This window comes from Toxotes jaculatrix, chromosome 12, assembly GCF_017976425.1.
Source record: "Toxotes jaculatrix isolate fToxJac2 chromosome 12, fToxJac2.pri, whole genome shotgun sequence".
Classification (NCBI taxonomy): domain Eukaryota; kingdom Metazoa; phylum Chordata; class Actinopteri; family Toxotidae; genus Toxotes; species Toxotes jaculatrix.
Window position 1 is genome coordinate 13,936,377 of NC_054405.1, and position 27,786 is coordinate 13,964,162.

Sequence of the window (27,786 nt, forward strand, 5' to 3'; positions counted from 1 at the left end):
GAGACTTTTTGGACATTTGTCAGATCAGAGGAACTGACAGGTGGGATAGATATACAGTAGCTGGAGAAAAGCTAAAAGAGAGGTGAAAAAAAAATGACTCAGAGGAGATATGTGTTTTGATCCTGACGGAAATTTAAGGGTCAAGAAGTAAAAAGTTAGATTTATGTTGTTTTAATCACTGTATTTTTGTTGATTTTCTCGGTCAGGGAGAGGGTGTAGGGGTCCCAGTTTAAGCTCCCTGTAACCATGTTCAGCCTCTTGCTCAGTTTACATTTTGAAACAGAACATACCATGGTGTATGTCTGCCTCCATTCAGGTCAATCTCTGATGCTCTTGCGTTATGCAGAGATTTCAAGAGGACACACACATACACACGCATGCACACACATACACACACATGCATGCACACACACACACATGCGCACACATACACAAAAGCATGCACATACATTAACACACCTACATACAGTATAATCACATTTCTGACACATTCACAAGCAGATGTGCCCATTGTAAGAGAACCATGTTTACAGCATCAATTTGTATTTTTTGCTTTATATTCTTTATGTCATATTACAAAACGAAAGTAGTTCAATGACTTCTTATCTTACAGAAATATATAAAAAAACTGAACTATTGTCAAATGTTGACAGTATATTTTTGTTGTATATGATGTGTGTAGACTACTTGTCAAAAATTTTAGAACATCGCCATTTTTCCAGTTTTTATTGAGATTCAAGTTCAAGTCCAGTCAATAACTTTAAACCATATGAAAATAAACAGTAAACTACACAAGGTTAAAAAAAAAAAACAACTGAAAACTGAAAAATCGTGTGAATTTCATGGAAAACAGGCCTTTTTCAGGGATTAAGAAATTGGTTAACTTTCAACTTTCCTGCAGCGGTGGAAGCAAATGAAGCCTTGAAAGTTAACTCAAGCAACAGGTGCCCCAACTTCTGTTGTTTACTTATAAGAAAGATCATTGTCTGTGCAAAGGCAACATTGGAACAACTATACCCTCTTTTATTAGGACAATACCTTACTGCAGGAAATATTACTGTATATTGATTTGAGAAAAGGCAAGTAACAGGTCAGGGGCTTTATCCCACAACGAGAAAATGGCTCAAAACATTAGAAGAAAAGAACCCATGAACCCATGAAGACCAGCACAGTCTCACAACACACACTGTTGTGTTTGTCCAACACAACAGTGTTTGGACAAACTTTCTGAACAATGTTCATGAGTCCTTTTTTAAAAACGTCATTATCTTCTGAGTTCTGTGCTTTCATTTCAGAAACAGTGGGACATTACATTATGTAAATTTCATTAACAACTGGATAAATGGAGGTGTTCTAAAACTTTAGACTGGTAGGGTAGTTGCCTTTCTTATTTCTGATTGGATCAATGTTAAACAGCTGCAATTTGCAAAGGTGCCAAATACACACATTTCAGTTTTTCAAACTCAAGATTCAGATTTTTGCCTTACAAGCACCATGGTTCTATAAGGGAAATACCATAATGCATAATATTATTATCACAGCCGGTCCCAATGTAGAAACCCTGTGGACTCCAAAAGCACAAACTTAAACACTAAACACTTCCAACCTGGTGGACTAAGGGTTTTCAATCATTTCGGGATCCAGAAGTTATTGTGTCAACATATTTATGGCAGATCCACAATCACCACCACCACAGTACTCATTACATATGTCTTGTTTTTCATTTTCTCTCATCATTCAGCTCCGGTTTACATATTTTCTCACATATTTTTGTGTCCTCACACATTGTTCTTTTGCCATTTTTCTTGTACCATATCCATCATCTCATTTTTCCCTTTCTTTCTGGAAAAAAAAAAGTACTTGAAATCATATGGCAGTAAAATCACACATTCTGTTCTGCAGCCTTTTTAAACAGATCTTCACCAAGAGGCTACAAACATTCTGTTCATTTTCAGAAGAAATTCATCGAAAAGTTTCAGGCCGGGGAGTCAGGGATTGTGCTTAAACCGTTAAATGCACGTCTTTCTACTTGCATCTTAAAAAATGAACAAAAAAAAAGAACAAAAAAAGAGAAAAAATAAAACAGTATGGAGAATTCAAGAGGGTTGTTTTCTCTGAATAAACTGTGAACATAAAAAAAAAGAAATCTCAAAGGAAGAGGGCCACTGTGTCCACAGTGAAGCCATCTGTCTTGTAAAAGGAGAGTGTTGTTGTTGATGTCACCTTTAGCATTGTAAGATGTACAGTGTGAAATAAATATGCCCGTGCAATGTGTAAATAACAGCATGATGATTACTAGTTTTGCTATATGATAAAAAATAAAAGCAATTATTTTATTAAAGTTCAGTTTTTTAATGGCTTTCTGGAGAGTGCTATGTTGTACTTGTATAGCAGCAAATAGAGCAAGAACACTTGATTCTCGAGTAGCGAAACAAATCAAAATACACAAAAGAGGGAGACAATCAGTTGCAGCTTAGTGGCAGCACGACTCATGTATGTCACAGTCCCAACAATATGGTGACAAATGAGGGAAAAACCTATAGAGGGAGTTTATTATATACCCAGACAATCAAAATGAACATGACAGAAAGCAAGAATGGGACTGAAAAGGGGAGGAATAACTGAAGAAAGGAAAAATTCAGAAGGAGGGAGGGAAATGGTAACTGCAGTGATTGATGAGTCACATGATTGGTGGATGAGTCATCCATCTGTACACTTTACTGCGCAGGGCCACACACTCAAACACACACGCACGCACGCACACACACGCACACGCACACGCACGCACACACACACACACACACACACACACACACACACACACACACACACACACACACACACACACACACACACACACACACACACAAACATTCTCTTTGAGCTGTATAGTAATTTAGCTGCTGGCATTCAAGATAAAGATTGAGTCATGTTCACTCCTGCCTCGAGCCAGCCAATCGGCCGGTGGAAAGGTGTTTGGTAGATAGGTTTTGCCATATCTTGTTTCCACACCTCCTGCACACTCTCACTTCACACGGGCAGTATGCCCTTCTGCTATAATTCCTTGAAGTGCTTCTGGCTGCTGCTTGTTTGGCATCAAAACAAACCTTATGTATGCTGTCAATGGTACAAACACTGACGGTGATTAGCAGGCTGTCAATATGCTCTAATCACATGTTATCTTGCCTGCTTGCTCACCAGTTGATTGGAATGGTGCCTTTCATGGCTTTATTTTGGGCATGTTGAGTTGATTCTTGGACACCATGTTATGAAGTCAGATTTTTAATTACAGCTTGTACCTTCAGTAGATATCCCAGCAGGATATTCACTGACAGACAGTAAGAATGAATGAGTCTATTTGTTGAGGCCACTGGCCATCAGCCAGTTGTACTGGGATAAAGAAAAACACCCAACCAGAATCAACAAGACAATCAGAGCAGCTGACAGCTGAGTACCGGTAAGTGGCCCTTTTTCTAACACTTATATATATAGGTCTACCAACCCAATAATATGACACACGCTGTGGTTGTGTTGCTGGGTAGGAAAAAGCAAAGGAATAGCTCAACATTTTAGACATTTTCAGAGAGTTACTTGAGATGATCGATACCTTTCTCATATCTATAGAGTCTATAACTAAGCTTAACTTAATTATTAATCATTTCTTAACATCTTGGAGAGTATTGCTGCATTTGTGAAAGAAGTGGTATAAAGGTTTTTGTCTCAAGTAAGTACTCAGGTAATGTAGGCTGCAGGTTTTGACAATGAAGAGGAATGCAAAATCTCTGCAAAATGTTCTGCCTGACATAAGTCCAACAATGTTATAGAAGTGCCATGTTTAATCGGTGGCTTTTAAACAGCTTTAAGGTGGAATTCTCTGTGGGTTCATCACTACAATTGAGCCCTTTCACACTCACACAGCCGTGTGATCCTTTGTTACTATACAAATAGTGATTAAAGCTGTTTTAAGATATACTACGTTGACACTCAGGACTGGAATGGACATGTTTGATAAGTTTGGAAACTTTGGGATCTCCACTGCTATTTAAAATGAACTTTTAGGTTTGGCTGCACACTTTGAGTTTGACGTTTCTGATGACGACTGGATTTAAGAGGATAATACCATGTAGGCTGATCAGCTGACAAGCTCCAATCAGCTCAGAAGAGTAAACAGCTGCTGAAAACAGCTGAAGAACACTGTCGCCATCAGTAACATCACAACATAAAGTAACTCGCTTTTATCCACATGCTCAGGTGTCACATCAGCTATTATCTTTGACCTATGACAGCTTTTATCTCTACTGATCTAACAAGACATTGGGCAAACATCTGCCTTTCCTGATTCTGGACTCACCTCTGCTCCTTCAGAGGTGATTAAGCCCTCTAACAATCACAAAATATCAAATACTACTTTAGTACTTTAATTGAATTGAATTTCATTGTATGTATTCCTTTAAATAAAACGTGATAACTCATTGAATTCAAATCTTTATTTAATTAATAATATTTTTTTATTAATTTAATTAACTGCAAATAAGATGAAAATACTTTTAATTTTTAATTCAATAGAAATGAAACAAACAAAAAACAACTTATTATTTAATAATTAAATGAACAATTGAACCAGATTTATTTTATTTTTAGTTTAACTTAATTTCTTTTTCTCTAAGTTTAAAAAAAAAAAAAAAAAAAAATGTATATATATATATATATAATATATATATTTTCTTAATAGTTAATCCAACCGATTTCCTCTTCATGTACCTAAGTCTGTATTGGTGAATATTTTATTTCACACAGGCTGGTCAATGTATAATGTCTGAGTGAATTCAGATCTGTCTTACTCTTGTCCAACAAAACATTTTTTTTTAAACTGAGAATATAACCTTTAAGATGAGAATTCATGGCAGAGTTTAATGACTAACAAATATAAATATATATATATATATATATATATATATATATATATATATATATATATATATATATATATATATATATATATATATATATATATATATATATATTTACCCTCATACAGTACCATTTAAATGGTTTGAAACCTGAGACCTAAGCAGTTCTGCTCTGTTAAACACGAGGTCCACACAGAGGAAGCTCACAAACTGTTGCTTATGAAAAGGAGCCTTTCATAAAGTCCTCCTTTACACCTTGTTGCCAAGCTGTGCACAAAAAGAGCATTGTTGAGATGCTGCTATTTACATTCCCACATTCATATTTCTGTGGCATACTACACAATTGAGATTTAAAAAATTTCCAGCACAATGGAATAATTGTGTGTCAGGCTTTAGATCACATTACGCCCTTATAGTAATCATTTATATTTTGCCTGGTGGGTGTGCTATAATTAAAATGCAATTTGAATTTTTCAAAAGCCTCCAACTCTCACAGGCACAAAATTTGGTATACATCCAGCTCCTGGCACAAAAGAGTCTGACAGCACAGCAATTCATCAGCTATGGCCCCAAGAAACCCATGCATTTACAGAAGCAGAAACATGAGGGGAAAAAATGCTTCCATTAGTAGTATGAACAGTGAATTAATACGCCTATAAGACCTTCAAAACCTGATTAAATAATGATCATGAACTTCTGCAGCAGTGGGACTTTGGTTCAACCTTTAACTTTAAATGTCAGCGTGATATTAGCTAAGCAGAATTTACTATGCACGTAAAGTATAGAGTTTACACTAATTTACACAGTGGTAATACAAATGTTTACGCACTCAAAGTACAAAATGAACAACACTGGCAAAAGGTCTGGTTCTGCAAGAGTCGGTGCGACAGATGTGTTTACACATGGCTTGGAAAAAATAATATGAACACCACATGAAACAAGACCAAATCGGCATTGCAAACACTGATCCAGAATTTGTCATATGAGGTTGCATGGCAACTAGCAGTATCTTGTTTATGTTTTTTTTTTGTTCAGTAAATGGTGGTTGAGGGTTTTTCCTCTTTGCTTATTCCCATTTTTGCTGTGTGCTGGCTCTGTGTTGGGCTGTGTGGCATAATTGTGCTTCTGTTTTGGCCAAAGCATTCTCATTAAAAACAGGGAGATTTTGAGATTACTTGAATTAAACCGCTGTGCATGGCCATCATACCCTTCCTCTTTCTTTTTGCCATATGTTGATGTCTTTTTATCTGATTCTGCCATTTGTTTTGACTGAGACTGAGACCAAGATGAGCTGGCTTCCTTTGAGCTCTGTTAGTTGCCTCATGTTGCTTTGCAATACTCACATGTCAAAGTGCTGATTTCCACACCTCCTTTGTATCTGAGAAATGCTGCTAATTGGCATTTAACCTGAAACATGACCCATCTTTGTTGCAGTATTTGTGACTGTGACTAAATAACTTCACAGTTAAACACCACCAAGGCATGCCAGGACACCTCTTCTGACCCACTAAACTCTATAGTCTAAGTTTTACTGAAAATCTATACAATGCTTTGGTGCTTGTTCTGTACATTACTGAGCTTTAACAGCTTGCAACTTGTTTCTTATTTTGATATTGGGTTTAGCTTGTCATGACATAAAATGAGGATACAAAAACCGTTGTGAGAGTAGAAACCTAAAATTTTGCAAGAAAAAAAAACACGAGACATGAAAAACAACCAAAATAGACACCCCTGGGCAAAAGTATAGAGTGAGTGTTAGTATCACAAAATGGCTTAAAATGCTATCAAACCTGGATATGCCTCAGAGGACATCAATCTGAAGCATGCACAGCAAATTTCATGCCTTGCATCCAGTGTATGACACTAGGTTGTTTATCCAGCAGGCTGCTGAGACTCTCCATGGGCATTAGATATCTTCTTTAGATATCTCAGTATGACAGTATGTCAGTATGAATCTGTTCAAAGAGTCAAGATGTTTGAACTTTCCCATATGATGTTGCTCCTGACCTCAGACAGCTTTTCAAATTAAATCTGAACCTCGTCATCGCGGCTCTCCCTTCCTCATTTTTAATTTTGTTGTCCGTTAAACTGCCATTGTTAAACATAATCTTTTGCCACATAATGTGCCTCATCAGCCATGCTTTTACCAGCCATTAGGACAACAGAGGCAAAGCTGCAAAGGCCTCTCCCTTGAAACCGCATCCTTTGTTTATGATCTCTGCAACCCTTGTCTCTTTGCTCCCTCCTTTCATCTCTTCTTTCCCTTTCTTTATCCCACTCTCTACCCTCATTCCCATCTTCACCCTTTTTTCCTCCAATTATCCATGCCCCCCTCCCCACTCCTCCTAATGCTCTCTAACACACAATCTTCCTCTCCTTTTCTTCTTCATCCTCTCTCCATTTCTTGTTTTGTATGCAAGCCCCAAGGGAGGGAAATGGGTGAAAAGCACTCTCTCTGCGCCACTGTCACAAAAGACTGGTGAGTCATCGCCACTTATGTTCCTGTCTCCCTGCTCCCACAAAAAACACACATATACAGGAAAAACACTCAAATTACTCCCTACCTGCCGTGCACTTACAGGATGACACGCACAGACACACACACACACACTCACACACACGTCACTGAATGTGCTGGCACAAAATGCACACACACACTATTTAGAGACACACAAGAACGTACACAGACATTCCACAGCTCAAAACGACCCTGAAATTAGATGACATAATTTAGTTGATAATTGTGGTTGAAAATGGCATTCATTGCGGTGTGCTGCCTATCACATCTTATTATTTAGAGTTTGTAAAGGCACACTCATGTCAGTGAAGAAGTTAACAGCACAGGAACAGAGAGCTAAATCGAGAGCTGCTCACGCAAGAGATGCTCTTGAACAAAATGAAATGCCAGGAGGACAAAATGGACAAAAGAGAGGGGAGAAAAGAGTGAGACAGAAATTCCCTGGGTTTGTGATGTGGCTTTGGTCCTGTTTGTCCATCTGCAGTTTATGAAGCACAAAAGAAATGCTCTTCCTCCATCTGCTGGAGGGATGAGTCACTTACAATGCAGTCGTAGTTGCTGTTGTGTGCACAAGATGGCAGTCCTGAATGAACGCATTGTACAGAATGACACATTTACTGTCTGTCTATCTAAATGGTCAGAAAAATCTGACATGTTGTGGAAAGACTGAGAGCTGATGGTCATTGATTAATTAACTGATCATCACCTTGAATTAGAAACTGCATTTTTTAGGGTCTGGAGATACATTTTAATGTAATCTAATAAATAAATACCTCCTTTCACTGTTTATTGCTGCTGAATAAAGTAATATGTATATGTACGTCTAATAAATGTTATATTTGAGGGGTGTGGATGTTGTGAGACACTTTCTGGCCTCTGAATTTGCTGGATTTACATTCAGTGTTTGTCTCAGCTGGCTTGCTCATGTCAAAGCAGACTCCACCACAGAGACATCAGAGCCCTCACATGATTAGTCTTTACAGAAACCTGCTTGTGAGCTATTCAGACACATCAAATATTGAAAGCCTGGAGTTTCCGTTTCACACACGTGGTGAGGGAGGAGAGAGAGCCGAGAGGCAGACAGAGGGGAGGACAAAAAGGAGCTGAGGAAGAGAGGGAAAAGTCAAAGAACATTGGGATTAAGGGGAAATAGCACGCCAGGCACCCTGGGAGGGAGACACATGAGCAAGAATGGAGGGAGAGAGGGAGGAACAGGGCGAAAGCACCGAAAGGTAAGGCAAGGAGAGTCTGAATGTTTATAAGTAATCAGGTGTTCGCCCTGAGTGTAACAGTAGAGGCTGAGGCTGTGTAATCAGCTGAAGACTGATTGGCTGATAACCTTCTAGTCAGGCGGTTAGGAGGGCATGTTTTTTAATTCTGCTGCTTCTCTCACAAACAAACCTCAGTGGGACGACTTCTACCCAGGCTGACACACCGACTCCGAACAGCAATGAGGAAAACCTCCAGGAGCCAGAGGAGGACAACCGTGCTGACAGCGAAGCCTGTGATGGAGAGTTAGAGTCTGGTCAGGTTTGACAGGAAAAAATTAAACACCACACCAGCATTTATATTATCCACATCCATCAGATCTATTTTAACCTCAACTAAAGAAAATAGTCATTGTATTATTCCTTGATTGGTACGGTTGGTGACTCAGGAGACTCTGACAGGCACTGACACACAGGACAATGCTGACTGCCTCCCATCATCCCCCCTGCCAACAGAGGAAGAGGTGACCCCCCCTTCGGTGTCATCTCATCCCTCCAACAAACAGAGTAAGTCTCTCTCTCTCACACACACACACACACACACACACAGACTAATATATGGGGCCTGTGGGGTTTTACTGTAATTTGCCTCTGTAACCAAATTGATGATACTCTGAATGTTTGTGTAGTAGTTTTTTACAGTTTGTTTCTTCACAGATCGTCCCTCAGAGCCCTGCTGGTATTGCCTGAGGTCTCTTGACTCAGAGTACCGTCCTGAAACTCCTAAACAGGTTTCAACATTTATCACCAAACACATTATTTCACTGAGACAAAGCTGATCAGACACATTGAGGCGAGGAAAAGCTGTTTCTCTGAATAGCAGTGAACACATTTCCTGAACTTCACAAACACAAACTGAACCTCAATTTGCAGTAATAAAAAAACAAAACAGTGACATAACAGTGCAAAAAAAGTTACAATTTTAAGGACATATAAGCTGAAAAAACGGTAATTGTTTTAGAGGGGTTTTCATATATTTGTAAAAATAAACATTATGCTTTTTTCCTAAACAACCTAGTGTCATAGTAACTAAAGCTGTCAGATAAATACAGTAGAGTAAACTGGGCAATATTTCCTGCCATGATCAGCCTCTAAGAGGACTCTTTTCTGAACCCTTTTGTTTTGTTTTGAACTCTTCTTGGACATTTGTTGAACCCTTTACAGTCCCTTTTTGTTTAGTTTATTAAGTTCTGTTAGTAGTTCCTGTTTTGTTAAGTTATTCTTTTTTTCTTTGTCTGGTTTCCCTCCTTTTTTGATTGGGTGTCCCGCCTTAATTGGTTTCACCTGTTGCCCATTACCCCTTTGTATTTAAGTCTCCTTGCTTGCCCTGTTCTTGTCATTTTGTCTGTGTTCCTACCTGAGTCTGTCCCAGTGTTTGTTCCAAGTCTGTTCCTGCCTTGCTTTCCTGAGTCTACTCCCCGTGTTCATTCCTTTACCTGTGCCTTGTGTTTTCCCCTCATGGAGTTACCTTGGTTGCCTTTTCAGTGATTTTGAGTTTACTTAAAAGACTTTTTTTAGTTTACTCATCTGTCTGTCCTGGGGTTTCTGCATTTGGGACCTCTTCCCTCGTGTTCCTGGCTGCCCACCCTGACAATTTCCCTCTGAAATATAGTGGAGTTCAGTTATAAAGTAAAGTGAAATGGAAAAGCTCAAGTGCACAAAAACATTTGAGTAATTAGTGTTTCATGTGTCAAAGCTTTGCCATGGAAAGAATGAGTTTACAGAGGACCCGATGAAATTACATTATGATAATCTTCTTTCTTTTAGCACTTTCTGTCAAAGGTTTTCTTCAAATGTGAGGTGTGTTGTTAAGAGTTCATTATATCCCAGTAAAATCAGCATTGTTCTCTCACTTATTGCCTGTGAAATAGCTCCAGAATTACTAGAGGCTGTCTCATTGCAATTCAAGACTCAAATTCACATCTAAAACAATGTAAATATATGCTTTGCAATTCAGTTTTTGGGAAGATCTTCCATTAATGGTAACACAGCTCTCCCTTGTGGCTGTGTTGCAGGAAGACTCAGATCCTTCTTCACCACTGCCCCCTAGTGGCAAAAAAGTGAGCTACCAGACAGACCCTCGGCCTCACTTTGGTGTAGCTTGGTCCTCCCACTCCACATGTCGCCCCCTGTGGGGCAGCGAGGGACCCTGCTGGGGGCAAAGAAACCAGGAAGTGCCCAATCAGATGCACACCTGCCCTCACTGCCATCTGGGCTTGCCCCCTGACACACTGCGGTGGCATGAGGTTGTAAATACACACAGATATAAATAGAGGCACACAAGTCCACAGTCTCTACCGAACATACCACTTAGCTTATGTCACTGTTTACTAGAGAGCCCCTGACTGTTTTCTTTCTCTCTACACAGGCTAAGTGTCTGCTGTTTGAAGGACTGAGGAACTCAGACAAATAAATGGAGTCATCATCTGAGAAAATGTTGCATGTACTTAAAGGAAAAAGAAAAAAAATCCTTTCTTTGTATTAATGCTCTCAGGATATACTTGACACCTAAAAGTTATGTGCAATATCTGTTTCTGCTGGTAAACAACTGTCTGTTTATACCTAGGCTTAGCCATGTTCATTCCTTATTTCATGTGTTCATGTGCACTTTCTGATATTTTTAATGTTGTGTTCATACAAATAAACTGCATGTGCAAAAAATCAGTCACAGTAAAACAGCTTAATATTAAAAAAGCCCTCAAGAGCCCACATACAATTATCAGTGATTCCACACATTTCTCTTCATGACTTTTTATACTGCGTTTTAGGTTTGGTTGTACCTGAAACAAATAGAAGGACAGGGCTGCTAAGGAGCATTGAGTCTTTTCAAGACTGTGTTTGTAATATCTGCTTTTCTGTGAGCTGCTGTTTACAGCTCAGTATGTACAGTTGTTATTTAATTTTGTAGCTACCTGTATACACCTGTGCAAAATGAATTTTTAAAAAAGTAAAATAAACAAATTAATTAAAAAAGCAGCCCTCTTCTGGAAGGAAGTACACGGTCAACGAATCCAACCAGTGAAACGGACTTTTCACAACTTGGCTCCCTAAAAGTGTGTTAAGTTGTTGTTATTGATAACTTATAAGTGATCTATAAAGGTGTTACTAACCACCGATGATAAAGTCAATATTAATCCTTTATAAAAGGTGCATAGTGAGAAAGTTGTTCAGATGCCTGCTGTTGTTTGTGTGAATGAACTGATGGTGTTCAGTTTAGTTTGTTCTCACATGTAAGTTGAAAATAAAAAAATATAAATCAACACATGCTGTATATATAAATACATGCATACATAATGAGGGACAAATAAAGTATATAAATAAAGTAATTTTGAACTGAACTGATCTCGGCTGAGAACTGAGTCCCTGTGATGTCACAGTAGAACCCTAACATTCCGTGGCAGTTTCTTCCACACTGTTCAGGTCACTGTCGGGCCACTTGTAATCTCAGGTGCAGCTCTGGGATTATCCAAACAAAAATGGATAAGGAGTTTGTCCCCATGCACAGACAAGACAGTGCTGAGGAGGGAGGTTTTTGTTTAGAAGATGTGGGCAGTGAGGTAAAGATGGGTGAAGACAACCTGGACAACTGGGGGTCACTTCCTAATGTGTGCTTGCAGCACGTCTTCAGGTTTCTTCATGATCATGATCGCATGAACGCAGACATGGTTTGTCATCACTGGCACAATGTCATGCGCTCTCCGGCTCTCTGGCGCTCCCGCTTCTTCCATTTCAGTGGTCGGCTATCCAAATTCAGGCAGTCTGAACACAGCTATGCTGTGACCTATGTCCGTTACCTGGGAGTCCACCTGGAGAGGCTGGAGGTGTTTGTGTGCCCTCCACGCAAGTTCTTGGTAGCCCAACGTCTCGCACGAACCATCAATGGACTGTTCTCTGAGCTTACCAGGTAAAGGAATGTGTTTTCTGAGAGCCTGTCTAAACCACATCTTGGCTTTACACAATTCAGGACCCCAAATAAACCCCCCTTACATTGTAGGTGACATCTCACTCTCTAAATTGAACATCATTTTGTCTCTGCAGAGTAAAGGCCCCACTGCGGTCCCTCTCCCTTGTAAGACTGGAGTTGGACCGGAGAGCCTGGACGTTAGGGCACAGGAGCTCTTTGGTAAACAACCTGATTCTCTTCCTCCGCAGAGGGGCCTCAAAGCTCACCTCTGTTCATCTGAGCAGGATGAGAAACTCCATGGAACAGGTGAATACCATGAAAAGCAGTCCAAAGATAACATTTCAGCGGAGCTCATCAGCTGAGGGTTGGCACTAGAGGTGCTCAGGATGTGAATGAATGAATCTTTGTTGATGAATCTTCTCAAGCTGATATTCAGGTGTATATATCAGTCACCAGGGGATGTTGCAAACACTTCAGATCCAGAAACTCTAGATCCAGGAAATTTTTTTCCTGTGCATTGCAGGTCCACCTTAATTCCAATATACCCAGCTTAATACACAATCTACAAGAGCCCAAAGTACTGAAAAACCATTTTCCTTTTACTCGTGTGCAAACACAACTACCACACACACACACTACATAGTCAGTAACTACAAATGCAATGTACAAATGTAACTGAACTGAATAAATAGTATCTGAAGCAAGCAGGTCATGTATAATTCCTTCATAATAAATGTTATTCCACTGTGAAAATAATATTATAACTTTTTTTTCCTTTTCTTGGATGGACAACTTGTATTCATGAATAACTATACATTTTATTTAAACATTTTTTTTATTTTTTTTCCTTTAAACTCCAGGGTCTGATGCTGCTTTCTGCCCTGTCACATTATCAGAGATGCTTCCACTCCCAGCGCTGTCTCTCCTCTTTACACTTGGTGGGATTCTTTTCTGGGTCTGTGCATGCCTACCTTAGCTCCAATATTCCCTCTGTCCTGGTCCAACTGCGAGACCTCACCAACCTGAGCCTGAGTTACTCCTGTCTGTCAGACGAGCTCCTAACAGCACTTCAGCGCAGACACAGAGAACGGTGGCAAAACTCCAGTAGAGATGGGAGCCCCTTGCAAACAATTTCACTGCACTGCACGCTGGATGAGCCCCATCAACAGGTAAGCAGGAATGAAATGGATGGACATTTCCTGCTGAATTGCCAAGTGGGATAGAGCAAACCACTGGTACAGTGGACCATCCTCAAAGAATGAACCATCCTGAAAGAACTGCTTATGTAGAGGGCTGAAGTGTGATGGCAAGGAAAGCCATCGTTGAAAAATCATAGATGTCAGCTTTGGGGAGCTGAGTGTAAGGACACACACCTGCAAGGTCTGGATGGCCTAATCATTCTGGTAACCTATCCACCAAGTGAAACATGCCTCTTGGCAAGGTAGCACTGTAGGTACTTTGGGATTAGTGTAAAAGTCCTTGGTGTGAGCACATGCTGAAATGGCAAAAAGGAAGAAAAAGAAACTGAAATACCACTAGTGAAAATTATACCCCCTCAGGTTTCCTTTGTTCATTTGTGCCTTGGCTACATCTTTTCTCTTAAGGTGGTGAGTGGTGACTCATGGGCGGCTCTGGCATCAAGATGCCCGGACCTGAAAGTAATGCTCACAGTGGACCAAGTCATTAATCCTGACCACCTTGCAAGGATACTGCTGCGTGAGATTCCTCTGACAGAATATACCATGACAGCTTTCTACTCCCCTAATGAAGACTGGAGTGCCACGCCCCTCCTCTGTAACATGCTGCCTCATTACAGATGGAGCCTGCAGGTTAGGGTGCTAAACAAGCAGCATTACAGAGCTTTTCAGAGGTCAAAGTTGTGAAATTTATCAGGTCAACCATGACACATTTTTTAAAATTTGTGGTTTTGGAGTGAAATGTTTCTATACCTACTGACTGGATTTCCATGAATTTTAGAACACAAATACACTTTAATCCAAATAGTATGTTTAAACAAAAAAAAAACGTGAATGTGTTGTAGGTAACCTTTATCTTGTCTGTCTGTATAGTATCTGACTCTAAACCTGAGCAACTGCAGTGAATCCCTGGATGAGGAGCTGCTGGAGCTGGTTGAGGTGTGTGAGCGTCTGGAGGACCTGAGACTCTGGGCTTTTTTAGATATCAGGACTGTGGAGAAGCTGCTGCAAATCAGACTGGCACGAAGGAGCTTGCTCAACATGATCAGAGTGAGAAAAAAAGATCTATATGCCTGAATCTGTACATACAACAAGATGTATGCATGCATGATAATGTTCTCGTTGACCATCTTCCAGGTGAGAATCTACTCAATAAACAACACTATAGAGCAGGAAGACCAGCTGAAGGAAATTCTCTCTTCCTACCCGATCCTCCCCCCTGAACTGAATTTTTTCGCCATTATCTTCCCCTTTGTGTGATCACTGAATACATGCATTGGTGCTTGTAGAAGAGGAACACAAAACAAAAAAAATAAAAATGAATTAAGCATGAAATTCACCTGTTTTACAAGTCATTTGACTAAATGAACGCTAACTGGTCATTGTAGTTTAGCTGACTGACCGACTCTGTCTGTGTCTCTGGTTTTCTCAGGGGGGTGGGGGTTGTGGGTGTGTTTGTGGAAACACTGACCTAGTTTCATTGTAAAGGGTGATCGGGGGAGGCAGTGTGTGTGTGCATGTGTGTATGAGTGCTCTGGCATGGCAAGAGCACTATTTAAAGGAACAGGGATTAAGAGGCAACAGCAATATACCAAACTCTTGATTGCATGGCTCTTGACATACTAGCAAGGACACAAAGTCTATTGCCCACATTTAATCTTATCCCTTTTACTTTTTCTTCGTAGTATTATTATTAAATTCTTTGTCCCTGTCTGAGAGTAAATGTTAGTGTAACTCTCTGTAACGTACCTTTCTTTCCCTCTATTATTACATACTACAATGAATGGATGAATTGAATGTACATTTTTTATTGTGCCTTTTTTTCTTAACTACATCCTTGAGGGGGTCTTCAACGTTTTTCAGGCCAAGGACCCCGAAACTGATGGAGAGATGGAGCAGGGACCCCCTAACTGCTGATAATGTTTAATAATGTTTATTTTTACTTTATGGGCAGACACTTAGCAGTGAACATTTATCCATGTATCTGACGAAATATCTGACAGGAAATTGTATAACTTTTATATTTTCTTAAAGCACAATTATATAAAACCTGTTAATATCTGGTCAGAGATTTGGATTGTCATGGTATTTGGCAGCCATATCAACACAACAGCATCCTCCCCGTTATTGGTCGCCAAAAGTCAGGCATAGTCACATGACTGAATAATGGCATTAGACAGCATGGTGAGCCAATGGCCTGCCCCATCACCTGACCGCTATTTGAATATTGATGCTCCCTCTGCCGCCACATTGGTGCGCCTTCCTGTGTTGTTGTTGACTGACATTGTCCGAGTGGGACAATCGCCACGGAGGGAAATTTTTCTATAGCCAGCCCTGACGACCAAAATGTCCTCGCTGCTAAAGCCGTTTTCGGTGTGTGAGGGGCCGTGCGAGAGCTGCGGTGTGAGGAGAGGATGCCCGAGCTCGGCTCCGCATCAGCAGCCTCCGTTCCAGTGTCTGGCCGCCGCGGCGGGGCTGGGCTCTCTGCCGGCCCACCAGCGGTCGTACGCGGCGAGGAGGAACCTGGCGGCTGCTGCGGTCGGAGGGAGAAAAATCACGCATCCCGGAAAGGCTATACTTGCAGGTTGAATTTTGCAACGCAGATAATGAGACCGCACATTTTCCCATCATAGACGCATATTGCTTTCTGCACAGCGCAGGCTAATCTCAGTCTGTCGCCCATTAAGACTATCCGTGCAGAACTGGGTCAAAACGCACTCAGCCAGCAGTGATGCTATAGCAGTTGCATGATGTAGTTGCATGCATTTGTGTGTCTCTTCTTTAATTATATATTTATTTAGGGTTTTTTTTCTTTTTTTCTTTTTTTTTACATCTTATTCATTTGAATTTATCTAAAAAATACCCATAAAGATGCTGGGTATTGAACAGAGGCAGGCACATTCAGTAGCCCTCAGCTATTCTTTCCATTTGAGTACATGTACTGCTGTGTAATCACATCACATTAGCGTTTAATTAAAACAAAGATACTGTATGCCAGTAGTGCAATGCAGTGTCACTCTGCAAATGATCCATCTAATCTTTTTTTCATACTGTAATAGATGTGCTGCTAAGTTCCTCCTGGTCACAGAACATTCAAGAACAGTTGTGCACAGTGAGTCAACAATTCCTGACAGCAGTATTTCTCTTCCTTTCCTCGCTCTCACTCAGGTGGCATTGCAGGAGGAATAGAGATCTGTATCACCTTCCCCACAGAGTACGTAAAGACCCAGCTGCAGCTAGATGAGAGGGCCAATCCTCCGAGATACAGAGGGATTGGTAGGTCACTGGGACATGTGTGACTGCTGTGTGATGGCAGGCTTGTGTCTTCTGCCAGTCCTCTGTTCAGTTACTGACTCCTGGATGCTGTGTGTGTGTGTGTGTGTGTAGGTGACTGTGTGAAGTTGACCGTGCAGGATCATGGACTCAGAGGGTTGTATCGAGGTCTCAGCTCCTTGCTCTATGGATCCATACCCAAGTCTGCAGTGAGGTGAAGATGTACACTTTACAGATTATATGGAAAAATACACTGCAAAGATCTCTAGAGTTGTAATCTTGAAGTTTGAAATTTAACAGCTGACTGATGCCAACACAGTGACTCAGCATTTCTTGGTACTCAAGTAAAAACCAACTTGAAGGGCTCAAACTAATGATTACTGTTAGTATCAATGAGTCTGCTAATTATTTTCTGTAATTAGAGAATAATCATCACAAAACAGTAAAAAAAATGGCCACAACAATTTTCTAGATTTCAAGGTGATATCATCAGAGGTACTGTTTTGTCCAAAGAGCTGTCCAAAAACTAAAGATTTTTAAATTACTGGCATGTTAAGACAAAAGCAGGCAGCAAATCCTCACATTTGAGAAACTAGAACCATCAAATCTAACAACAAACTACTACAATTACATCAAACAGAAGCACCCTGTTGTTTCTTATTATTTTCGAATGTATCACCTTACCCCTCGTTGTCTCAGGTTTGGCACGTTTGAGATGCTCAGCAACCCCATGCGAGATGCTACAGGTCGGCTCGATAACACGCGGAGCCTCTTGTGTGGGTTAGGAGCGGGGATAGCAGAGGCCATCGTAGTCGTCTGTCCCATGGAGACGCTCAAGGTGGGTGGAGCTGGATGCTGTTACACATTTCTTTCACTGTAGGAATTTTTTTCTGTTTTTTATCAACACGGATCTGAATGAATACAAAATGGTTCATCCTAAATTTTCCTGCAGGTTAAGATGATCCATGACCAGTGCTCTCTCAGACCTCGTTACAGAGGCTTCTTTCATGGAGTCAGTGAGATTATCAGAGAACAGGGTAAGAGAGCAGGATGGATCAACATCATCCGAGGGGCTTGTGTTTCAATAAAATATTGCTGTAAAATAATCTGTCTGACTCATTCAGGTGTGAGGGGGACGTATCAAGGTCTGACAGCGACTGTGCTGAAACAAGGAACCAATCAGGCCATTCGATTCTATGTGATGAACGCGCTGCGCAATTGGTACAAAGGTGAGAGAGCCTGCGTACTGCAAAACAAGATCCAGTGTCCCTGTCCGTTTTATGACCTCTGTCCTTTCTCTGTCCGATTCATTGATGCGTTTTTCTCCATTTTCCTTTCATTCTTCATTTTATCTCACATTTGGATTTGGCCTCAAAGGGGATGATCCCAGACGAGAGATGCACCCGATCGTCACGGCAATGTTTGGAGCTACGGCTGGAGCTGCCAGTGTTTTTGGAAATACACCTCTGGATGTGGTGAAGACCAGGATGCAGGTAGGATACCCACGCTCTGATGATTTTATTAGTGTCATCAGGTTATGCCTTTTCTATGACACTTGGTTTTTTTTTCTTTGTTTTTTTAGGGTTTGGAGGCCCACCGCTACAAAAATACAATGGACTGTGCCTTCCAGATCTTGAAGCAGGAAGGACCACAGGCGTGAGTAACTCTGATCCTTGCTTTGCACTGTTGATTTTATTCAGTACTGTAGACAAACCATCTAACCTCATCTGATTTTTTCCTTCCCGCAGGTTCTACAAAGGGACAGTTCCGAGGCTTGGCCGCGTGTGCTTGGACGTGGCCATAGTCTTTGTTATCTATGAGGAGGTGGTCAAACTACTCAACAATGTGTGGAAGACCCAGTAGACTGACCACACAGTGGCAGAGGTCCAGAGGGAAGCACAGACCAGTGCCTCATGCTACACACAACTGAACACCTCTATTCTAGTTCATACTAGCTCTCTGCATTAACCCCGAGCAGATGACACTTCATCTTAGACCAGTTTTCCACTCATAAAATAAATGATTTGCAGGACTTAACTAAACACAGTCATAACGAGGGAAGGGAGAGTGACTAGTTGAAGAAAAACATCTGTTTTGCATTTCTCCTCTTTCTCTCTAGAGGCCAGACTTAGGAATAAAGATCATTTTATTTTGAAGGACAGGAAAAGGCTAAGTGAAATGAAGTAGGTGACGTGTTATTCTGTGCACCTGACCAAACTTAATGTTATTAACCAAAGGTTTAAATTAGAAGGGGGATAAAAAAGAAACACAAAAACTTGAGTAGGTTAAAAACAGATATTACGTATGTCTAATGTTTTAGCATTCTATGACTGTTGTTACCGTACATGTTGTAAAGTGTAAACACTTTGTACTGAAACCATAAATGTGTCTTCTGATTCACTGAGTACTTACTATACTGAGGGAAGAACAGAGATGCTTCTGGATGCAACCAAGCCTGCTGCAGTACTTTAAAATGTCCGTACAGTACTTCAACACATGGTTGTTGTAATTGCTTACTTGACTGTGCTCGTGGCATCATCACACTAAAATAGTCGCACTTTTTCCTCGCTGTGTCTTGGTGATGAAGTCTAGATACTGTTCATTGTGTATTTAGTGGCCGCTGCTGACAACAAGAGTATGGCTGCATGAATCTTGACGTGGCGTTCGTCGTGTTACGCACTGACAGTGGCTTGCAGGCTTGTTGAGGCTACACTAACTGGTCTGGAGTCAGTACCTCTCCTTCAGACAGTTTTAGAGTTTTAACCAGATGACTAATCATGAAGCACATATTGTATGAAACAAATCCATATGTAGCACAATCTTCACATGCAGTCTTAAAGGGTTGGAGATAAGAGTTTATTAGTAGAAGTTTTTGATAACTAATTGTTGCCATTGTGGGAAAATTACTACATTTTCAGCTGAGTTACTGACGTCTTCAGTAGGTGGTTGAATTCTCCACAGCTGCATGTGAAGGCTTTCGCTGGAAAATGTGGCCAGACATGCTTTGTCCAGATCTTTGGTCAGGCTGGCCCATGCAATTTCCAACCAAGGTGCCGGTGCGCTGCCTTCTTCTCCACATGCGGTTGCAGGATGTAAAACATAACTGACTTTGTAAGCCATATGATTTCAATGTGCTTGAGCTTTCAATGATTTCTTCATGCTTCTTGATTCACTTATCAAACTAGACCCCAAGTATGTCACTTTAATATTCTTTGTTTACCTCACCTTAACTTGTTTCATAAGCTTTTTGTACACTAATTGATGAAATGGTTAATTAGTTGTCTTTTAATGCATTCACTCTTGTCTAACATGGTGTTTACATATGTTAAGTTCCCAACAAGGGGAAAGTAGATATGTCAGAGGCTCGATAACAAAACAAGTGTTTAAGCAAGGCTTGGTTTCAATTGACCTAGTTGCACCACACACAGCCTTGCACAGAAGTCTTTTACTCCTCTTTGCCAAACTGCTTCAGTAGAATCTCCAATCTAATATCCCTGATTGGAGAAAATCCTTAGAGCACCACAATACTGTTTAATTGTTATGTCTCTATTGTTTTGGTTTCATTAACAAAAGCACATTTTAACTGTGTAGAATCTTTGTGTTTATGCTTTGCTGGCCAGGCTCATCGTACAGCGCATCCAGTTCAGTGCAATCATTCACATTTCAGAAGATCTCGTCAGACGGATTGAAGGATTCACTTGTGTTGAAGGAAAACTGAAATATGTTGGGACGACATCTAAAAAAATATTGTTAAAAAACATCAGTGCTCAAAGTATGATTGAAACATTTAGACGTAACTTGGTTTCACTGGTCTCAATAAACTTGAGTTTAATAAACCTGATGTAATTGATTGGAAATGTGTGACTTAATAAATGAAGATACTGCGTTTATGTGGATATAGATGAGAAAACTGAGCATCTGAGTAAAATTGGTTTTGAGTAAATTCTACCTCCAGCAATGTTCAGTGACATACAGAGGATTACTTCTTAGAATGAATAGTGAAAGTATTCAGTGACGTATGAAAAGTGAAGTAAACATTTATCTGAACAGTGACAAGCAGTAAGAGTTGCTTTTGTTTTCTTAAGGGTTTTGATTTTCTACCTAGAATCTCTTATTCAGTTAATTGGTAACGGAGTATTTGCCATACAGTTATGCTATAGAGCTCTCTTAAGATGTACGGTTAAAATAAATATGTTTTATGTGTTGGTTTTCTCCACCACTTTTGGATTTGAAGAATTTGAATTCATGTAAAAAGAATTTCCCTGAAAATGTTTCAGTCCTGATAGATAGGAGAGGATAACTTGCAAATAAGCATTTATTTCATAAGGTAAAAGCTGTGATGTAAATATTTATTTGTGTTAAATATTCACAAAGCCAGTTGAATACAGAATATAAAACTTATTTTAACTGAAATGGTGAACCTGGTTTTTCCATACTGGGATGTGAATCACACAGTTCAGTGTTGGTGACACTTGGTTTTGCCATACAGGCAAAAAAAAAAAGAAAATCAGCAGGTTGAGGCTTTGCTGACCACAGGACAGAGGAGATTAAAGGCTGAAGGACCAGGGCAAGTGCCGTCGGCATTAACATCATAGAGGAAGGTATTAGCGCTCCCACCTGTTGCCTGCCTGGTCCACCTGTCACCTACAGGATACAGTTCATCTAGTAAGGCTTAAGGTGAAAGAGAGGACAAACATAAATGCTGAGAGAAATATGTTTGTTCTCCTGATGTGGCCAGTTACATCGTTTTACAATCTCTCAATGTGGATTTCATTTCTTTAGAATACAGTATTCAGAAATTGAAGAATTAGTTTACATATTCATTTTTAAATATATGACCTTGTTTGTGGTTTCAGCATATTAGGTTCTTTACATGTCAGGAGACCTAAGGTGTACAAAACAGTATGTACATGAACGGAAACCCTTTCATGGGTCAAATCTGAGATGCTTATACTGAATTTCACAGTACAGCTTCTGTTTACAAAAATCTCAATGGATGGATGTTGCTCCCATTTTACACTCCCACTGAGCTAAACACCTTTACAGTCATTAATGCTCCCATGGCATTGACATCATGACCGTACAAAAGCTCTTTGACACAATGCCACTTTGGGGGATTAGGTACAGTCTAGCCACTCTTCCTCCAGCGGTCAGGTTGCTTGACAGTAGAAGATTTGAATCCTCTGCCAACGTTAGGAAGCAGAACAGACACGTGGCTATCTTCTCCATCTGGAAACACAACACAAAGCCGAGGGGTTAAGGGTGAGGAAACACTGGTATTTAACTATTCTGAAGAAGAGATAAAGAGGCTTCTTGGCATCTCACTTACATTCTGAGACATTTGTCTTTCCCGCCACTGGCCACTCTTTGACCATCAGGACTCCAGTCCACTGCATAAACCTTCACACCACAAAAAACAAGGCAATTAGGGGGGAAAAATACAGTAAGTACACAACTATCAGAAAGCAGCGTTGTAGTGAATTCTATGACTTATTTCCTTCCCTCACCTCATCAGCGTGGCCAGGTAGGTCCATGTTAAGCTTTCCAGTCTTGATGTCCCAAACTTTAAGCGTGCTGTCACTGCTGCCACTGACCAGCAGCCTGCTGTCTGCTGACCACGCCACTTGATAGACAGATGCCACATGGCCACGCAGAGACATTAAGTACCTGCAGGTAGGTAGACAATCAGGCAGAGACATGGGTACACAGTGACAGAAACACATTTTGTGCTTACAGCACCATCGCCTGGACAACAGCAGTATTACACACAGATTGTAAAGAGATTTTCTTACTTTCCAGTGCGTCCGTCCCAGATTTTGATGGATTTATCGAATGAGGCAGAGGCGATGAGCCTGGTGTCTGGAGAGAAGAGCACTTCGTTGACAAGAGCGCTGTGGCCGGTCATCCTGGCCAGAGGCTTCTTGTCTTCTGCAGGGTTCCAAAGGAACATGGTGAAATCATCCGAGCCAGACACCAAGCGCTCAGGAGCTGAACCCTGCAGCAGGAGAACACGGGTAATGCAACAGATAACAAGGTGCATACAGACTCAAACACATCAGCGTTTCACAACACAACCGTACTTACCCTGACTTTATTATATCTCTGCAAGGCTTTCTCCTTCAGCTCTTCCACTAAAGTAAAAAAAAAAAAAAGCTTGTTACATGAAAACATCCTCCACAGAATAGCAAAAAAAGAGCTTGTTTATCAGATCAGAACAGACAAGATGAGTTCCCACTGGGATTTTATCAAAAGAAAGAGGCAGGTCGTACGTGATCCGGTGAGGTCCTGCGGGTTGACAGTGGCAGTCGCAGGTTCGAAAGCACCAGTGCGCAGGACGTAGTCTGTGCTGAGGGCCAGGGTGTTCACCCAGTGGGCGTGACCCTGCAGAGTCCTGCACTGGACACCCTATATCCACATACAGACAAACACATTAAGACTTGCTTTACCACACAGATGTCTCCTCTCATTTAGCTCATTCTGCCTGTAGCAATCAACATTTTGTCAGCCACACGCACACACACACACACTTACATCTTTGGCTCTCCAGACTTTGATCGTTCTGTCCTGAGAGGATGTGTACAGAAGTCCATCTCCTCCCCACTTCACGCAAGTGACTGACTGAACGTGTCCAGTCAGAATCTTCTCACAGCGCCCCAGCACTGTGTCCCAGATACGTATTGAGCCGTCCTTAGAGCTACTGGCTAAGTACCGACACTCTGGGTTACTGAAAGGGAAAGGGAGGGGTCGATCAGAGAAACAGAAAGTCTGGACAGAATCACATATTAGATTCTTTTTTTGAGTAAGGTTTTCTTTCAAGGATGCTTTCTTATTTCTGGAACACAAGCCAGAAGAGCTCGGTCCCCTCGTCTATACAACAATGTTTTAGTGTACTGTATTGGCAGTTAATGTGCAAGTAACTGTCTGAGTGGGATTTTAGGTGAGCATGAAAATAACAGGCAGCAATTTATGGAAATGAGAACGTGATGACTTGAGCACTCACAGGTGGAGAGGTTCCCAACAGAGCCAAGTGATCCACTTGGTGTGTCCTGTCAAAGTCTTCCCTATCTGTGTACCTGTCACTGGATCCCAAAGACAGATCTACAGGAACATCTCCACAATTAATAAATGCATTATGTTCATGGGATACATCTAACAAATACATCTCAGACATATGTGTGTTGGAAACATACCTGACTGTTCTTGCACCCTGAAGCCAGTTTCTTGCCATCGGGTGACCAGGCGATGCTCAGTACCCAGTGTGTGTGTCCTTAAATAAAGCAGAACACATCTCAGTGGTGTCTAAAAACATTAATCTATCAGCTGTATTTTGATGCACAGCAGATTATGATGCCCTACAGAAGTGACCTTATACCTCTGGCAGTGTGGTGGGGCGTCTCAGTTGTCAAGTCCCAAAAGCGCACGGTGGTATCACCTGAACCACTGGCCAGATATCTAAAACAAACAAGGACAGCTTAATTAACAGTATGTCTAAACCTACTCATGAGGTGTGTCTTTATAACATAATTTCTAGTTCATTTCCTTGTAATTGCTGTAATATCATAAGAACTCTCAGATAAATCACAGTACTAGTAAGCATGAAAAACAGGCAAAGAAATTCGGTATCAGAGTCACTCACTTGCCGGTGGGGCTGAAAGCAGTTGAGATAACAGCTTCTGTGTGTCCCTGTAGTGTGCTGGTACAGCGGGCCACAGCTCGGACCCTAAACACAGCCTGGGGCTGGTACACAACTGGTAGGACTTGCTCTGTCTCAACCCCAAGAGCTTTCACACAAGACCCCAGACTGGACACCACCTCAGCCTCTCCACGCACAAAAAATGCCAGCGGCACTGGCTCTTCCTACAGTGAATAAAAGCAAAAGGAAGACAGAAGTGTGTATAAGAAGAGAACTGAAACCAATGTATGGCCTGTGAGGTCAGATTATATTTTTGTAGGATATTTAAGTGTTTATAAACTCAGGAATAATGAAATTTACATTTAGTTGCTTGAAATCTGATACTGATTTTTGGGATTTACAATGCTAACATAAACATGCAAGACTGAAATTCTTGTAATAACAACTTAAATTCTATTTTTATGGTACACGGTACCAGCTAGTTACCTTCTGTAGCAATGCATTGCAGACCAGCTGTAGTTTGTCTGGGGTGATGTCTAGAGGCACATCAAAAGGTGAACCAAGAACCTCCCCTTCCTCGTCCTGAAACTGGATCAGCAGCCGCTCCACGTCCTCACTCGTCATCCTCTGTTTGGTTTAGATTCAAATCTAACAACAAGAGATCTTTATATAGAGGTAGGTATAAACAGATGTTATTAACATACTGTAACTAATGTTTAGCTTCCCGTAGTGTTTTGGAAGTCTCTGAATAGCAGTTCCTATCTGCAAAAAACAATCAACAAAAACTCACACATCTACTCCACCTTGATGCTGTATTTAGACCAAAATAGATTTTGCAGTTTCGTATTTAGTGAGTATGGTAAGTGCTGTCATTTCTCAAGCAACATAAAAGAAGCTAGCTAAGCTACCTAACAGAATATTCTTTAACTCACTAATGCTAATTTAGAAAACAAGACAAGGAGCAACACATTGCACAGTCGTATTTTACATTGTTATTGTAATGATCTGGACCAAATAGTACCACCTGAGATTGACTGTTTAGCTGTGTACTTTTAGCTAGCCTATGCCAACCATAGGCTTGCTGTAAACCGATAAAGCTAACTCCGCTAGCCTGCTGTTAGCCAGCATTTTGGACACCTAATTCCTTTTAGCAGCGATCGCAGGACATTAAGATAGCCGTCATTTGTCTACACAACTGTGTCCAACCTTATATTGGATTTGACTGGCACATAAATGTGTTAAAACTTTACCTTCAGAGAGAGAGGTAGCGGTGTCAAAACTCCCCACGTGTTTACCACCGAAGAGCCTTTACAGGAAAGATGCTCCAGGAGGCTGGAACTATCAAGTCAGTGGACGGACCCTCGCAATGCATTATGGGAGAGGAGCGTGGGAACAGGTCCGTGTTGGATTTCCTTGCTCATCTTCATTTTCTTAATATCTCTGCGCGATATTTCTACGCCAAGTCTCAGGTAACTGCGCAGGTATTGAAGAGGTATCTAATCGCACCTCACTCAAGAAAACAAAGGACAATGGCACCACGGGTTAGGAAAAGAATATCACTGAGTAAATAGGAGAGGGTTTTTACTTTTTGTTTATATAATTATATAACGAACACGAGTTTAAATGTGAATACAATTACGTGTATTTTTTCGTTAGAAGTCTTCACTTGTGAGCAGATGTATATTTTTTACAAGAGGCGGGGGTATAATCTCTGTATTTGTTTACATTTTCGAAAATGAAGTACACCGAACGCCGAATTAGCTACCAACAGGTCCTTTTTGCTATGGGTCATGGAGTTACCCTATACCTTTTAAGAAGTAGGGTGCACACAGGTCTCACAGACAGCCAGGGGACACACAGTTCTACTTTTAATTCCACGTGGCCGGTTGAATAGGATTGTTGCTACTTGTGTTGTGCTAAGCTAACAGTAATGTTGCACTGCTCTTGCCAGGGTTCAATCTCATTGCCGTTCTTTAGCAATGGCATTAGCTGATAAGTTAGCGTTAGCTAACAGCTAAATAGTTTCAGTTTGCTGTGCTATGCAGATGAACAGTAATCACAACCAGTTAAATGAGCTGTGAACAAGAACTACACTGTTTAACTCCGGGATCATTTAGTGGATTATTCTTATTGTCACATTTACATAAAGCTTTATGGTCCAGCCATCAAACCGGAAGTAGCAGGTTTCAAAAACTTTATTGAAAGGGTGGTCATATGTTTTTCTGACTGATTTTCAATTAACTGTGGTTTGGCTGTAGGAGGGGCGTCCTGTATAAAACCAGGCATAGTAGCAGTGCAGCTTGGGTAGTGGAAGGTAGTGTGAGCCTTGCAATAATGTGGCTAGAGTTGGTTGTTTTTCTTTTGTCCATGTGACATAAGTTTCCTTATGATGACTTGAAGAGTTTGTTCTTAGTTTTGTATTGTCATGTTCGTTATACAAATCCAAATTTGCACAACTACACTTATCACCTGACTGGTGACATCAATAAAACAGAGCACCAGATGAAGATCTTTGAGTCCATGCCTTTTCCTTCTACCAGTGGACCAACTCCTGCATGTGGTGTGAGATGTTAAAGCAAGCCAGAGGATGCTTGCTATCTTACCATCAGTGATTCTGCTCTTATGAGACATCATCTGAGGAGTACCCCCAAGAACTGTGTACCCACCTGAAGGAGTCATTCAGCAAATGGGTCCAGTATGACACTTGCACCAAGGAGGAGATGATGGAAAGATTGTTCTGGACCAGTATCTGAAGGTGCTGTACCCAGAAGTGAAGACCTGGGTCAAAGAGTGTGATCCATGCACAGCTGCTGATGCTGCTAGCCACTTTGCAGGACAACTCAGACCACAGGGGGGTAAGTCTGAAGGGCTGGGAAAGGAGACGGTTCACTTCAGGCCCACTTTTAGAAAACCCTTACTTGTAGAACCAACTCTGTAGAATACAGAAGAGGCAGAGGCTGTTGCTTGCATGCACGGCCATAATTCCAATGCTTTCCTAACAAACATGTACTTTATTTATTTCAATACCACAATTACACAAATAATCCCAATGCACGTCCTCCATGCTGATTGTATTCTGTTGCT

General features: G+C 40.9%; 4 protein-coding genes across 6 annotated transcripts; 3 read left to right on the forward strand and 1 right to left on the reverse strand.

Moving 5' to 3' along the window:
* Nucleotides 1–3,263: 3,263 nt before the first annotated feature.
* Nucleotides 3,264–11,694, forward strand: LOC121191132. 2 transcript variants are annotated; one of them, XM_041052218.1, is made up of 7 exons: nt 3,264–3,457; nt 7,331–7,389; nt 8,835–8,958; nt 9,086–9,203; nt 9,354–9,427; nt 10,712–10,942; nt 11,065–11,694. In XM_041052218.1, the coding sequence occupies exons 2-7, from the start codon at nt 7,346–7,348 to the stop codon at nt 11,107–11,109; spliced, it is 636 nt and encodes a 211-aa protein (XP_040908152.1). In that variant the 5' UTR covers nt 3,264–3,457; nt 7,331–7,345; the 3' UTR covers nt 11,110–11,694. The 2 variants fall into 2 exon arrangements, with proteins under 2 accessions (XP_040908152.1, XP_040908153.1); XM_041052219.1 differs by lacking the exons at nt 3,264–3,457; nt 7,331–7,389 and adding an exon at nt 8,573–8,660.
* A 478-nt stretch (nt 11,695–12,172) lies between these two features.
* On the forward strand, nt 12,173–15,056 carry LOC121191007 (F-box only protein 39-like). The gene is made up of 6 exons (XM_041052051.1): nt 12,173–12,600; nt 12,735–12,906; nt 13,461–13,769; nt 14,205–14,429; nt 14,670–14,846; nt 14,934–15,056. The coding sequence occupies exons 1-6, from the start codon at nt 12,173–12,175 to the stop codon at nt 15,054–15,056; spliced, it is 1,434 nt and encodes a 477-aa protein (XP_040907985.1).
* Nucleotides 15,057–16,142: 1,086 nt separating this feature from the next.
* Nucleotides 16,143–20,722, forward strand: slc25a1a (solute carrier family 25 member 1a). Its single transcript, XM_041051696.1, has 9 exons — nt 16,143–16,380; nt 16,965–17,072; nt 17,184–17,283; nt 17,769–17,907; nt 18,022–18,106; nt 18,194–18,298; nt 18,447–18,562; nt 18,652–18,725; nt 18,818–20,722. The coding sequence occupies exons 1-9, from the start codon at nt 16,143–16,145 to the stop codon at nt 18,930–18,932; spliced, it is 1,080 nt and encodes a 359-aa protein (XP_040907630.1). The 3' UTR covers nt 18,933–20,722.
* Nucleotides 20,723–21,404: 682 nt separating this feature from the next.
* nle1 (notchless homolog 1 (Drosophila)) lies at nt 21,405–26,010 on the reverse strand. Of its 2 annotated transcripts, none has more exons than XM_041050965.1 (13): nt 25,953–26,010; nt 25,189–25,350; nt 24,706–24,926; nt 24,442–24,521; nt 24,260–24,336; nt 24,070–24,167; nt 23,601–23,793; nt 23,339–23,474; nt 23,154–23,200; nt 22,862–23,064; nt 22,577–22,736; nt 22,399–22,469; nt 21,405–22,298 (listed from the first exon to the last, which is right to left on the reverse strand). In XM_041050965.1, exons 2-13 carry the CDS (start codon nt 25,324–25,326, stop codon nt 22,286–22,288), a joined length of 1,437 nt encoding a protein of 478 aa, XP_040906899.1. In that variant the 5' UTR covers nt 25,327–25,350; nt 25,953–26,010; the 3' UTR covers nt 21,405–22,285. The 2 variants fall into 2 exon arrangements, with proteins under 2 accessions (XP_040906899.1, XP_040906900.1); XM_041050966.1 differs by having other exon boundaries at nt 25,189–25,365; nt 25,953–26,009.
* Nucleotides 26,011–27,786: the final 1,776 nt, after the last annotated feature.